The sequence below is a fragment of the Anabrus simplex genome, chromosome 6 (genome assembly GCF_040414725.1).
Source record: "Anabrus simplex isolate iqAnaSimp1 chromosome 6, ASM4041472v1, whole genome shotgun sequence".
Taxonomy (NCBI): Eukaryota; Metazoa; Arthropoda; class Insecta; order Orthoptera; family Tettigoniidae; genus Anabrus; species Anabrus simplex.
The window spans coordinates 226,235,889-226,250,405 of NC_090270.1; the positions used below are offsets into that span (position 1 = coordinate 226,235,889).

The 14,517-nt window shown below is 35.2% G+C and overlaps 1 protein-coding gene across 1 annotated transcript in view; it reads left to right on the top strand.

Moving 5' to 3' along the window:
* Esp (Epidermal stripes and patches) overlaps positions 1–14,517 on the top strand; it is a 189,142-nt gene that overhangs the window by 157,912 nt on the left and 16,713 nt on the right. Inside the window, exon 11 of the mRNA XM_067150254.2 lies at positions 8,251–8,396. Within this exon, the coding sequence (XP_067006355.2) occupies positions 8,251–8,396 (146 nt within the window). The remainder of the gene's footprint in view (positions 1–8,250; positions 8,397–14,517) is intronic.

Below are 14,517 nucleotides of genomic sequence, written 5' to 3' on the forward strand. Positions count from 1 at the left end.
GACAAAATTCCAAATAGCAGTATATATTTTAAATCCTAGGTGTGAAGTAGGAAATATTTTTAAATGTTCAACCGCTAAAGTGTCAAATGAGGTTAGCTCCGTAAACTAAATTATTCATCCCTCCAAAACTGTTTGACGTACAAAGTTGTAATTTTACGAGAAGGGTCTTCTTTCATGTCCTAGGTGTAAAATACTGTATACTTCAAACCATTTCTCCCCTAAGAGGTTTAAATGGTAGTTGACTCTCAAAAACACAATATCCTTTCTTCCAAAACCGTTATAGGCACGAACATAACTTTTTTTATGAAGGGTTCACAGGTTGGTCGCTTTTATGTCCTAAATGTTAAATCAGATATGGTTTAAAACATTCAAATTCTTCCATACGGGGTTCAAGTGAGTGGTCCTGGGATATCCCGGCACTAAAAGCCGTACGACATTTCATTTCATTCTAAGGTAATGAAAGTGGTCAATTTTACCCTCAATAGGAACCAGTTCACCAACTCCATTCGTCAACATGCACCCCCACACTATTATATGTCCACCGCCATCCTTCACAGTAGCTCTCAGATTTTTCTCTTGAAGCTCAGTATTAGGACGTCTCATTCTCCGAAAACCGCTTGACGTACAAACTGAGGTCGTGTTTTACAGGCTGAGCTGACAGTGGACTCTCCATTATGTAAAACTTTGAATAATAATTTTCATATTAAAGCCGTAGCGAAACATGGGTATCTTGCTAGTGTCACATATGACTGAAAAACACACCGAGATAAGTAAATACAGTGACTTGCATAATTATTCGGACATACATGATTTATTACATTTTCCTTTGTATTAGTGATTTCAGTAATAATAAAGCACTGCTATAAATTGAATACAATTTTCTATAAGGAATATAAAAACTAAACGTCCATAATTGTTCTAATGGACACTGTAAATGAAAATATAATAATTAAAAAACAAAATCAAAACCAAAACCAATATTGCATAAAATTATTTGGACACTTTCCTTTTCTACATATGGTCCTAAAGGTTCAGCATCTGGTGGGCTTTCCTTTCATTTTTATTACTTCCTTGAGTTGACTTGGAATGCTCTCCACTAATTTCTGGATGTAGTTGGGAGATATCTTCTGCCACTCTTCTTGAAGTCGGTTATCAAGCTGTTCTCTAGATGCCATTGTTGTTTTTCTTATTTCTATCAATTTGTCCCAATGATTCTCAATCACATTCAAGTCTAGTGATTAAGGGGGAGGATAAAGAACCTTTGGGCATTTAAACAATAACCACATTCTTACATTCCAGGCTATATGCTTTGGGTCATTATCTTGATGAAACTTAATATTTCACCAATTCCCATATCTTAGGCACTCTTTTTCATATTGTCCCTCAGTATTCTAAGGTAATGTCCAACTCGTTGGCTGAACGGTCAGCGTACTGGCCTTCGGTTCAGAGGGTCCCGGGTTTGATTCCCAGCCGGGTCGGGGATTTTAACCTTAATTGGTTAATTCCAATGGCACGGGGGCTGGGTGTATGTGTTGTGCTTCATCATCACTTCATCATCATTTCATCCTCATCACGATGCGCAGGTCACCTACGGAAGTCAAATAGAAAGACCTGCACCTGGCAAGCCGAACCCATCCTGGGATATCCCGGCACTAAAAGCCATACGACATTTCATTTCATTCTAAGGTAATGAAAGTGGTCAATTTTACCCTCAATAGAAACCAGTTCACCAACTCCATTCGTTAACATGCACCCCCACACTATTATATGTCTACTGCCATCCTTCACAGTAGCTCTCAGATTTTTCTCTTGAAGCTCAGTATTAGGACGTCGCCAAACTGTTATCCTCTCATCAGACTGAAACATGTTAAATTTACTCTCATGAGCAAATATAATGCCATTCCATCAATCATTGTCTTCTCTAACATGCTATTTGGCAAACAGCATTCTCTTTCTTTGATTTATTTGATTTATGAAGGGTTTCCTTCTTGTAATACGGCTGTGAAAGTTACCTCTTCCGAGCACTCTCCGTATTGTTTCGGTATGAACTTTCTTTTCGGTGTCTGCGGCAATCTCCGTAACGAGTTTTGGAGCACTAAACTTGGGTTCCTTTTTTGTTTTTCTGATGATATAACAATCTTCTCTCAAAGAAAAAGTTCTTGGACTTGGTATGCGGTAGATGTTCAATCCTATCTTCCTTCCAGAATCTTGTCATAATATCAGATACTGTACTTTTCTTCATTTGTAACATTTCAGCAATTTGAGGACAACTTTTAACTTTAGCATGGTGAAAAATTACTAGCTGCCACTGTTCGATTGTGCTCTCCCTTCCTCTGCGGCCCATTTTCTCTTAAGTTGTACACAGTACTCTAACTCACTGAATGTTTACATTCATACTGTCTGTGGCTCTTCTACACACGACCTCTGCATGGCAACCGACTTGTGTCCGAATAATTTTTTTGAAGCACGTTAACTGCGTTCTGAGGTTCCAGCCTCACTGGTTCTCTCCTGTTTTTCAAAAGTACACATTTCAACGCCATGTTGAATCTGTCAAACTGGGTTCTGTCAGAAACTAGTTTGCGTGTACAATATTTCCTCTGAAACATAGGGCCAGAGTATGTAGCAAAGTGTATTATTAATGTGTGCAAATAATTATTTGAGTCACTGTACCTATTTTGTCAAAACTTTGCTTTGTGCTTTGATAATGGTCATTGCGAAAGCAAGAAGTAATGGCAACTGCCTCGGGCAGGTTACTGTCAGTAAACACCAAACCAATCTTAGCTAGATAAATTATCTCATTCTTGGAAGAACCTGTAATGACTTCTAATTTTATAATTTTGTCATACAGAGCAACAACATACATTCTGGTGATACTTGATTTCACGGAGTCATCTACTGGACTAACATAGAAAGACTGCATAGACAACTTTCATAGAACCCTCAATCGGGCTACCATAGAAAGATCAGTGGGGACAACTTTCATGGAGTCATCTACTGGCAATACAGTTAACTGAAATGACCTAAGCAACATATTATTCAAACAAATGACTGAAAATGAAAAAATGAAAACCTACAACCTGTTTTCCAGTCTTTGACCGGGTCAGGGATGTAATGAATGAAACATATATAAGCTGTTATTACAATCAGGTCGCCACTCCCAAGGTGATATTAATGACTGAGAAATGCTACGAAATGATAATGGAGAGTGTTGCTGGAATGAAAGATGACAGGGAAAACCGGGGCGCCCGGAGAAAAACCTGTCCCGCCTCCGCTTTGTCCAGCACAAATCTCACATGGAGTAACCGGGATTTGAATCACGGTATCCAGCTGTGAGAGGCCAACGCACTACCATCTGAGCCACAGAGGCTCTGACAAATAAATGACTATTTTACGCAAATAAAAGACTTAATGAAGGAAATAATATTGTTCTAGTAATCTTAAGATGGAGACCTTACTTTAGATGTATAACACATAGGCGTTAGTATGATACTGTGGTTTTCTCACAATTTTGTGTTATGTGTTCAAATTTTATATATATATATATATATATATAGATAGATAGATAGATAGATAGATAGATAGATAGATAGATAGATAGATATTCATATTATAGTTTGGTTTTTTTTTTGCTAGTGATTGTACGTTGCACCAAAACAGATAGGTCTTATGGCGAAAATGAGATTGGAAAGGCCTATGAGTTGGAAGGAAGCATCCATAGCCTTAATTAAGGTGCAGCCCCAGCATTGTAACATTTTTTGTAACACTACTCTTTTGCTGGAAATCACTCAGAACAAATTGTCCTATTTTCCTTTGGATCTTTTCCAGTTCTCATATCAAGTAATCCTGATAAGGGTTCCATTTACTGGAACTATACTCTAATTGGAATCTTACCAGTGACTAACACGCCCTCTCCTTTACATCCTTACTACAACCCTTAAATATCCTCATAACCATATGAAGAGAATTATTGTAACCCTTACTTACAATCCCATTTATGTGATTGTCCAAATTAAGATCTTTCCTAATGTATATTGAACTAAGCTTAGTCAATGACATTGAAGTCCTCAGGAGGTTTAGAGCCAACAACCTCCTGACTTCCACTTTATTTAAAGCTCATATTTAAAAAAGAAAATCAATGCAGGTAACTTTTAAAAGCTGATAAAATATCACTATGCTGAGGAAATTTAGACATTAAAAAATTCCTGTCTTAGGCCTGAATAGGCACTAAGATATTGGCACGTAAGTTTGTATAAACCTGAATTAACAACTTAACTACTATATTTAAATTATCTCCTGAATAATGTCAAAGAGAGGTTTTACTGTATTTGGAAGGGTTGGTGTCTTATAGATCTCTACAACTACATTACAGTTGAATACTGTGAATTTTTCAAGATTTATACCTCATTCCAGTCAGGATATTTATAAACTGAGAGGATCACAGTATGTAATTGGGCAATACTTAAATGAGGCCATTTCCACTGGTGACAGCTCTGATGTTGTGGCTTAAGGAGTTCCACAGAAGACATCATTTATTTGGTTTACATCTTCCCAAACAAGCTTTGTTCATAGAATCTTTCTGAATTTGGTCCATATCTCTAGGAATTTTATTAAACTGAGATTCTATGTTGCACACCATCTCCACTTGGCTGTTAGTTATAAAATTGCAATCGCCATTAAACCAATCTTTAAATAGAAATGCTCTCAATGATTTCTGTTTGGGAATTCTGAGTGAACTTAAGACAATTGCAATTATACAAGATAGAAAACAAACTGCCACACTGTACCTAGGTATAAAATATAACTGATTCCAACACTGCCAAAGAAGAAAAGAAAAACTCAGTGCAGCATCATAGTTCCTCAATTCATCACAGGTAGTTTCCATGACCAAGCAAGTGGCCATTAATGTAGCAGAACACAAAGAGTACTGTGTTGTCTGCTGTCTGTTATTCTCTGCCAACCAATGAGATACATTGAAGCCAAAAATAAAATTAAAATGTTAAAAAATACAATTTTAGATTCTTAAATAGGTATTTACCATGAAATAGGTAATAACGAATGTCGTTTATTCATCATAATTTGACACAAAATGGATGTTTAACAGTAACAGGAGCAAATAGGCATTTTAGGAAATATCCTCAGCATACTTGCCACTAGGCTATTTGTGAGATCTAGTTGTTCATCTCCTTGGCTGAAAGGTCAGCATCGAGGCCTTCATTTTAGAGAGTCCCAGGTTTGATTTCCAGATGGATTGGGGACTTTAATTATGTCTGATTAATTCTTCTGGCTTAGGGCTTCATATTGAGATAACACACCACAGAAACATGCAATAGTGATCACATGCTTCCATATAGGATTGGCATTAGGAAGGGTATCTGGCTGTGAAACCTGGCCAATTAGACATGTGCGACACAGATCACAACTGTGACCCCACAGATGTTGGAAAAGCAGAATTTGTGAGATCTAGTTACAAGCAATGGTGATTATACCACAGGGGAGAATGCCATTTTCATCATTTTCAGGAGAGCAATTTTAAAGATTGAAATGCTCTCAAACAAACCCTTATAATCCAAACCAGTTTGGATTTGGTAAAACAGTATGTGGTGTTGTCATCCTTTTATATTGGAACATAAGCTAGACCTTCGTTTTTGTGAGAAAGCTTAATGGACTTACCATTCCCTTATAAATAATCAGAATTCCTTCAATATTTATCATTTTACCTTTATTTTGCCTGATTTCAATAAAATCACTAATCAGTCACTACCGATCTGCATTTAGGGTAGTCGCCCAGGTGGCAGATTCCCTGTCTGTTGTTTTCCTAACCTTTTCTTAAATGACCGCAAAGAAATTGGACATTTATTGAACATCTCCCTTGGTAAGTTATTCCAATCCCTAACCCCCCCTACCTATAAACAAATATTTGCCCCAATTTGTCCTCTTGTATTCCAACTTTATCTTCATATTGTGATCTTTCCTACTTTTAAAGACATCACTCAAACATATTCGTCTACTGATGTCATTCCACGCCATCTCTCCACTGACAGCTCGGAACATACCAATTGTAGTTCAAAAACAATGAAGGTATTTATTAAACCACCTGTTCAATACTTTACATCCACTTATAAGTGGTTACATAAACATAATAACACTTATTCGGGACATGTTTCGCCCCTAATTTAGGGCATCTTCAGCCTAAAATATAATCTTCAAAAGTGCACATAATATTAAAAGAGAAGCTAGAAGATTAGCCTTGTAGCCTAATTACTAAACCTTGGTACATATAATGTGAATAATACATTGATACATTAATAAAACATGTTAATGGAGCACTGTCAATGATCATACTAAAACTATCTTGTCCGAGGCTAAAACTTCCTCCAATAAAATTACGTAGGTGATTAAAATGGTTCAACTAAAATTGTTTGTGGTTTCACCTAATGTGTTGGCAATATATGCAATCTCACATTAGGTGAAACCACAAACAATTTTAGTTGAACCATTTTAATCAGAACTATATAATTTTATTGGAGGAAGTTTTAGACTCGGACAAAGTTTTACTGTGATCATTGACAGTGCTCCATTAACATGTTGTATTAATGTATCAATGTATTATTAACATTATATGTACCAAGTTTTAGTAATTAGGCTGCAAGGCTAATCTTCTAGCTTCTCTTTTAATATTTTTGTACTTTTGAAGATTATATTTTAGGCTGAAGATGCCCTAAATTAGGTGTGAAACATGTCCCAAATAACTGTTATTATGTTTATGTAACCACTTATAAGTGGATGTAAAGTACTGAACATGTGGTTTAATAAATACCTTCATTGTTTTTTAACTATAAAAATTTTCAATACGGATCAATAATGAGGTTTATAACATGTAAGACATACTACTTAGTCGAACTGCTCATCTCCTTTCTCCCAAGTCTTCCCAGCCCAAACTTTGTAACATTTTTGTAATGCTACTCTTTTGTCGGAAATCAGCCAGAACAAATCGAGCTGCTTTTCTTTGGATTTTTTCCAGTTCTCGAATCAAGTAATCCTGGTGAGGGGTCCCATGCACTTGAACCATACTCTAGTTGGGGTCTTACCAGAGACTTATATGCCCTCTCCTTTACATCCTTACTACAACCCCTAAATACCCTCATAACCATGTGCAGAGATCTCTCGGTACAGTTGGGGTATTAGTCAAGTCTCCCCAATGATATCATTAATTATTTTCAATTTGTGCGAAACAGGAAATCAGCATACCCTTCAGACAACAAACAACATTTAGGACTTTTCAATTACGAATAATTTGAAATATATTTTAATTATTGAGTACAACTATAAACAAGAAACATAAGAATACATTTCACACAAGATCATGGTGTAAATTGAAACACAAGAATAAATTTCACACAAGTATTTTAGTGTGTCAGTTCCTCAAAAAAGGATTTTGCCTCTGGGCTACAAATCTCTTTCAGATTCTGTAAATCTCTGATGTTGTCATTGGAGACCTTCAGCTGTTCTGTTTGGATGAATGGAAAGGAACAAGGATAAGATTAATTTTCTTTACTAATGTTAGAACTAATTCTTCTATCACTTTTTCCCAGGCTCTGGTCAAATAGCAGGTGCAAACTGTGTGGCACATGTGGATTTGACTCCGATTTACAACAAGATGCCCTTGCTGATGCCATCCCTCTGTGGAGAGATGCATTTAGTGTTGTGTGTTTCTGTGATGGTTGATAGTGTACATGATGACGAGAGTGTTCGGACAGAACACCCAGTTCCCCAAGATTGTGGGAAAAAAACATATGCATGTAAAATCCCCAAACCAGCCAGGGATTGAACCCAGGATCCTCTAAACTGAAGGCTTCAATGCTGACCATTCAGCCAAGGAGTCAGACTTAACTGATATTAAATCATTAGTTTGTCCAAACTGTTTATATGTGAAGATGATCAACTATCTAAGAACCTCTTAAAATCCTTACTTCCATACACATATTCTTATCCAGGACTACAAAATTGAAGTTTTCTTGGATGTATAAACTTTTTTTTTTCCCTGTTTCACCTGGACTTGTCAAATTATTCCACAGAACAGTAATTTTTTTCTTCCCTATATCATGTGACCTGTCAGCTCTTTCCCCACTTTGGTTATGTCACCTAAAAGTACTCATATTTAGTCACCAGACAGCATCATAATCATATAACTTACAGAAATGGACTTATCTTTCCCTGTGGTCTTCAAATGCAAATTTAATTTTTTTTCAGAGAGTGACTTAATTCCTGGGATTGGAACATTCATTGCCTGCTTGGTTCTACAATTGGAACTCGGCATCCTCGTTGGTATTGGCATAAATATCTTATTTATCTTGTATCATGCTGCTCGTCCCAAGATTGCAGTTGAAAATCTTACAGTAAGTGTTAAGAGTGGATTATACCATTACTACGTCTTAATATAATATAAGAAATTTATTTTAACTATATATAATAATAATTTCGTGTGGCTATTTCTAGCCAAGTGCAGCCCTTGTAAGGCAGACCCTCCGATGAGGGTGGGTGGCATCTGCCATGTGTAGGAAACTGCGTGTTATTGTGGTGGAGGATAGTGTTATGTGTGGTGTGTGAGTTGCAGGGATGTTGGGGACAGCACAAACACCCAGCCCCCGGGCCATTGGAATTAACCAATTAAGGTTAAAATCCCCGACCCGATGGGGACTCGAACCCGGGACCCTCTGAACCGAAGGCCAGAACGCTGACCATTCAGCCAACAAATCGGACTATTTTAACTTCAACCTATTCAATACAGTACAAGATGTTAACATATTAGTTAAACATCATTAAAATAGTTGAGATATGTTTCGCCCCTTCTATGGGGCATCATCAGTCATATCAATACCTCAAAATTCTACCAGACGTCTGGTTAGAAATTATAAAAATACGTTGCATGAGTGAATACATTAAAAAACATTTACAAGATCTTATAATTAACAAAATATCAAATTGATTTAAAAAATGTTACACTAGTGAACACGTTGGTGAATTTTCACTTAAAACAAGGCCATCATATGGACAGTATTGACAATAATGGTGGTTTAAAGTCTTATTTGATGCTAAGTTCGAAGACGGTTTAAAATTTATACACAAATATTGTAAATGAATGCAGAATACATATAATTACAATTATTGCTGTACACGTATTTTACATTGTAAAATGTTCTGGAAAAGCATTCCAAATTTGTATTAATTTTCATGAATTTTTTTTTGACATCAATATTACGTTCCTGATGTAGTTTAATCAGAGTTAGCTTCAAGATATGAAATTTTGTATGTGATATTATGACCAACTCATGTAAAAATGTTGCATTACGTCGTAATTCAACTTGGATGTCTATGTTGACTAATTATAATTTAGACTCAAACAAATTAGTTTGCCGAAGTATCCATGGGCTAATCACCTCCGTTGGACACTCTCTATGAAGACGGAGTGCCTAGTGCATGTAAACAATAGTTGATACTTGATGCAAAATGAACCTATGTTGAAACAAGTTAAAATAATCGCTTGAATGAAGGCGGTTGAAATGTCGTTAAATCTTCTCAAATACTAGTGTTTTTAAGTTTTTCCATGTGTTTCTTTTGTTGTAATATGGGATGTCAGTTTATTGGTTGAATGGGTGACAGTCAAAACGTTGTGCGATGTAATTAATGTTGAGCTGTCTTACGTAAAATCAGAAATTCTTAATTAGTTGAGTGAAATGACGGGTAAAGAGAAAGAATGAATGCGTTAAAGAACTGAGACAGTGAAGTTAAAACTTGCCTTAAGCGGTGTTGGGCTGTTACCTTATTGCTAAGAGGTTTGTGAAGCACTGGCTGTCAGTAACATCTTGCTCCTCGTGTTGAACATGTGACGTCTTGGTGGAGGGGAGTGGACCTGAGAAGGTGGGGCTGTGGGCCTGTGATTGGCACATGGGAAAGAGTTGTGTGTATTGGAGGGGGAACAAGGGCGTGATAGGTTGAATGGCTTAGTGAGGGTGCTTGAAGAGGTTGTTTTGAGGACATCAACAAGTCTTTTGTCTTTCAGATTTAACTTATTAAACAAAATTATTAATTGTTCATAAAGAGAGCTTCGGTTGTCTATTGGATCATTTAACTTTTTATTACTGTTGTATTTTTGGTCCAAGAAAATGTACAAATTTTTGAGCTCAGTCATAAGTCTGCCTTTATCTAGTCTTTTTATTATTTGGAGATCTTGTTTGATTGTGGTGAAACTGTATCCTGTGTCCTTCATATGGATGCTCATTGCTGAGTGTTTGTTATGTTTCTGGGCATTAAAATCTTCTGCATATCTAGTTGTGAAGCTTCTTCCGGTTTGACCGATGTACGAACTATTGCACTCAGTGCATTTCAGTCTGTAAATGCCAGAACCCGAAAATTTATTGTTGTCCAAGTTTATCTTGTTGTGGTTGAAGAATAACTTTTGATTTGAATTTTGGGTCTTAAAAGCTATCTTAATATCATGTTTCCTTAAAGGGGTAGCGATTTGATGTATGATGGGATTAGTATAGGTAAAGGTTGCGTACTTTGATTTGTTTATTCCCATTGGGGAGAGGTTCGTGGTCAATTTCAATTTCACTTTATTGATTATTTTATGTATGATTGAGGGAGTGTATTCATTGAAACTAGCATGGGAATTTTTAGCACTCTGTACACTAAACTGTAAAATGAGGCTTGTTTGTGTGACTGTGGGTGAAGAGAATTTTGTTTTATGGTTGTGGGAGTGAACGAAGGTTTTCTGTAAATTTGGAAATCAAAATTATTTAAGGTCCTAGTAATTGTAATGTCGAGAAAATTGGTTAAATTATTGTCCTCGTCCTCTTTGGTGAACTTGATTTAGTTGTCTAGGCTATTTAAGTAGGTTAGTATGTCTTCACTATTGTTGCAACTTTTATCTATTATTGCTAATGTGTCATCGACATAGCAGAGCCAAAGACACAATCCATTAACGCTATTTGTTATTTAACTATTTTCGAGATTATCCATGTAAATTTCGGCGAGTATTCCCGAGATGGGATCTCCCATGGCTAGACCTTCTTGTTTGTATATCTTGTTGTTAAAAGTGAAATAATTATTATGAAGAATGAAATTTAGCAATTTTAAGCATTCTTCTATTTCTAATAGACTTAAAGTGCTGTGTTTGGAAAGATTATTTTGTATGATTTCTATAGTTTTCTTAGCGAAAATGTTCGAGTACATGTTGGTAATGTCGAAAGAACACATTATGTGGTTAGGTTGTAAATTAAATTTATTTAAGGTTTCGCATAGTTCTATTGAGTTTTTTATAGGGTGTTTGTTGTGGAATGTGAAATGTTTCTTAAGAAATTTCTGGAGGAATTGTGAAGTTTTGTATGTCAGACTATTTCAGCTATTTACGATGGGTCGAATGGGAACGTCCTTTTTATGTATTTTTGGCAATGATCTGACGGTGGGTAATTTGGGATTCATGTTGACGAGTTTTTGATATTCGTGTTTGTTAAATAAGAAAGGTGAGTTTTTTAGGAGTGTTTTTAGATTATGTTGAGTTTTTAAGGTAGGATCTTTAGAGAATATTGAGTAAGAATTGTCGGAAAAGAAATCCTCCATTTTTTGGATGTAGTCATGTTTATTCATTACGACTACGGTATTGCCTTTGTCAGCTTTCGTTATTATAACATTATTGGTGTCCACCTTTTTTCTTAATTCATGGGTTTGCTTTAGTGAGGTTAGAAACTTATTTTACAAGAGTGGGTAAATTCTTTTTTATCTCATATCTCACGTCGTTCTGTTTGTCAAAGGGAATTTGTTTGTTTATGTTTGATTCGGCTTCCGCTATTGTGGTAATTATGTCCTCAGTTTTATGTGGACTAGGCCAATTATATTTTAGGCCTTGGTCAAACAAATGTATTTCATTGTCTGAAAATGTGGTGTTAGATAAGTTGATCGTGGTTGGGTGTTGCTCCATGAGGAGGTGGGAGTTTCTCTGTTTCTGTTTTGGTTTAAGGATTTAACTTTCTCTTCCATTAGACATGTTAACTTGTGGTTTAAGGTTTTTTGCTTTTTGTCCAGCATGTTCTGTAATTTGTGTGCAATATGTCTTTGGTATGAATTCCATTCAAGAGGTGATAATGATTGAGCAGTGGTCAAATGTTCCCGGTAAAGTTGCAGGTTTAATAGGGATTTTTTTCTATACATTAGTTTTATTTCATTTCTGAGCCAGATGGTGTTGACTTTGTTTTGGATGTCTTTAGATTTGTGTTTTGGAATGTTTTTCCTTTGGGTTGATTTTAAAAAATTGGGTACTAAACCTAGTCTTAAACATTCCTTTAAGAATAGAATATCTTTTGAAATTTTACTGATTTTGATTTTGAGGTTTTGACACCTATTTTTATTTTTATTAGCCTGGTTGGCCTTATCATTATAAGTAATGAAAATCATTTTCTCCGTATTGAAAGAATCTTAATATATAAGAAATTTATTTTAACTTCAACCTCTTCAATACAGTACAAGATGTTAACATATTAGTAAAGTTAAACATCGTTAAAATAGTTGAGACATGTTTCGCCCCTTCTGTGGGGCATCATCAGTCATATCAATACCTCAAAATTCTACCAGACGTCTGGTTGGAAATGATAAAAATATGTTGCATGAGTGAATACATTAAAACATATTTACAAGATCTTATCATTAACAAAATATCAAATTGATTTAAAAAAGTTACTCTAGTGAACACGTTGGTGAATTTTCACTTAAAACAAGGCCATCATATAGAGAGTATTGACAATAATGGTGGTTTAAAGTCTTATTTGATGCTAAGTTTGAAGACAGTTTAAAATTTATATACAAATATTGTGAATGAATACAGAATACATATAATAACAATTGCTGTACACGTATTTTACATTGTAAAATGTTGTGGTAAAGCATTCCAAATTTGTTTTAATTTCCATGAAGTTTTTTACCTCAATATTACATAATTAGTTAATTAATGTTTATGTCTTTAACACATTCATTCTTTCTCTTTTCCCGTCATTTCACTCAACTAATTAAGGACTTATCCTTCCTTTCAGATTTTCACATACGTAAGACAGCTCAACATTAATTACATCGCACAACGTTTCGACTGTCACCCATTCAACCAATAAACTGACATCCCATATTCCAACAACAGAAACACATGGAAAAACTTAAAAACACTAGTCATTTTGGAAGACTGAACGACATTTCAACCGCCTTCATTCAAGCGATTATTTTAACTTGTTTCAACATAGGTTCATTTTGAATCAAATATCAACTGTTGTTTACATGCACTTCATAGAGAGTGTCCAACGGAGGTGATTAGCCCATGGATACTTCGGCAAACTAATTTGTTTGAGTCTAAAATATAATTAGTCAACATAGACATCCAAGTTGAATTACGACGTAATGCAACATTTTTACATGAACTGGTCATAATATCACATACAAAATTTCATATCTTGAAGCTAACTCTAATTAAACTTCATCAGGAACATAATATTGAGGTAAAAAAAAAAAAAAAAAATTCATGGAAATTAATACAAATTTGGAATGCTTTTCCAGAACATTTTACAATGTAAAATACGTGTACAGCAATAATTGTAATTATATGTATTCTGCATTCATTCACAATATTTGTATATAAATTTTAAACCGTCTTCAAACTTAGCATCAAATAAGACTTTAAACCACCATTATTGTCAATACTGTCCATATGATGGCCTTGTTTTAAGTGAAAATTCACCAACGTGTTCACTAGTGTAACGTTTTTTTAATCAATTCGACATTTTGTTAATGATAAGATCTTGTAAATGTTTTTTAATGTATTCACTCATGCAACATATTTTTATCATTTCCAACCAGACGTCTGGTAGAATTTTGAGGTATTGATATGACTGATGATGCCCCACAGAAGGGGCGAAACATGTCTCAACTATTTTAACGATGTTTAACTTTACTAATATGTTAACATCTTGTACTGTATTGAATAGGTTGAAGTTAAAATAAATTTCTTATATTATATTAAGATTCTTTCAATATGGAGAAAATGATTTTCATTACGTGCTAGGTCTATTGATATACTTTACATTTGAGGGATTATTATTATTATTATTATTATTGTTATTGTTATTATTATTATTATTATTATTATTATTATTATTATTATTATTATTATTATTATTATTATTATTATTATTATTATTCCTCCTCTGCGAACCATGTGACCTTGCCGCGGTGGGGAGGCTTGCGTGTCCCAATGATGCAGATAGCCGAGCCGCAGGTGCAACCATATCGGATGGGTATCTGTTGAGAGACCAGACTAACGAATGGTTCATCGAAAGGGGGGTAGCAGCCTTTCGGTAGTTGCAAGGGCGGCAGTCTAGATGATTGACTGATACGGCCTTGTAATAATATTCAACATGGCTTAGCTGTGTTGATACTGCTACACGGCTGAAAGCAACGGGAAACTACAGCCGTAACCACCTC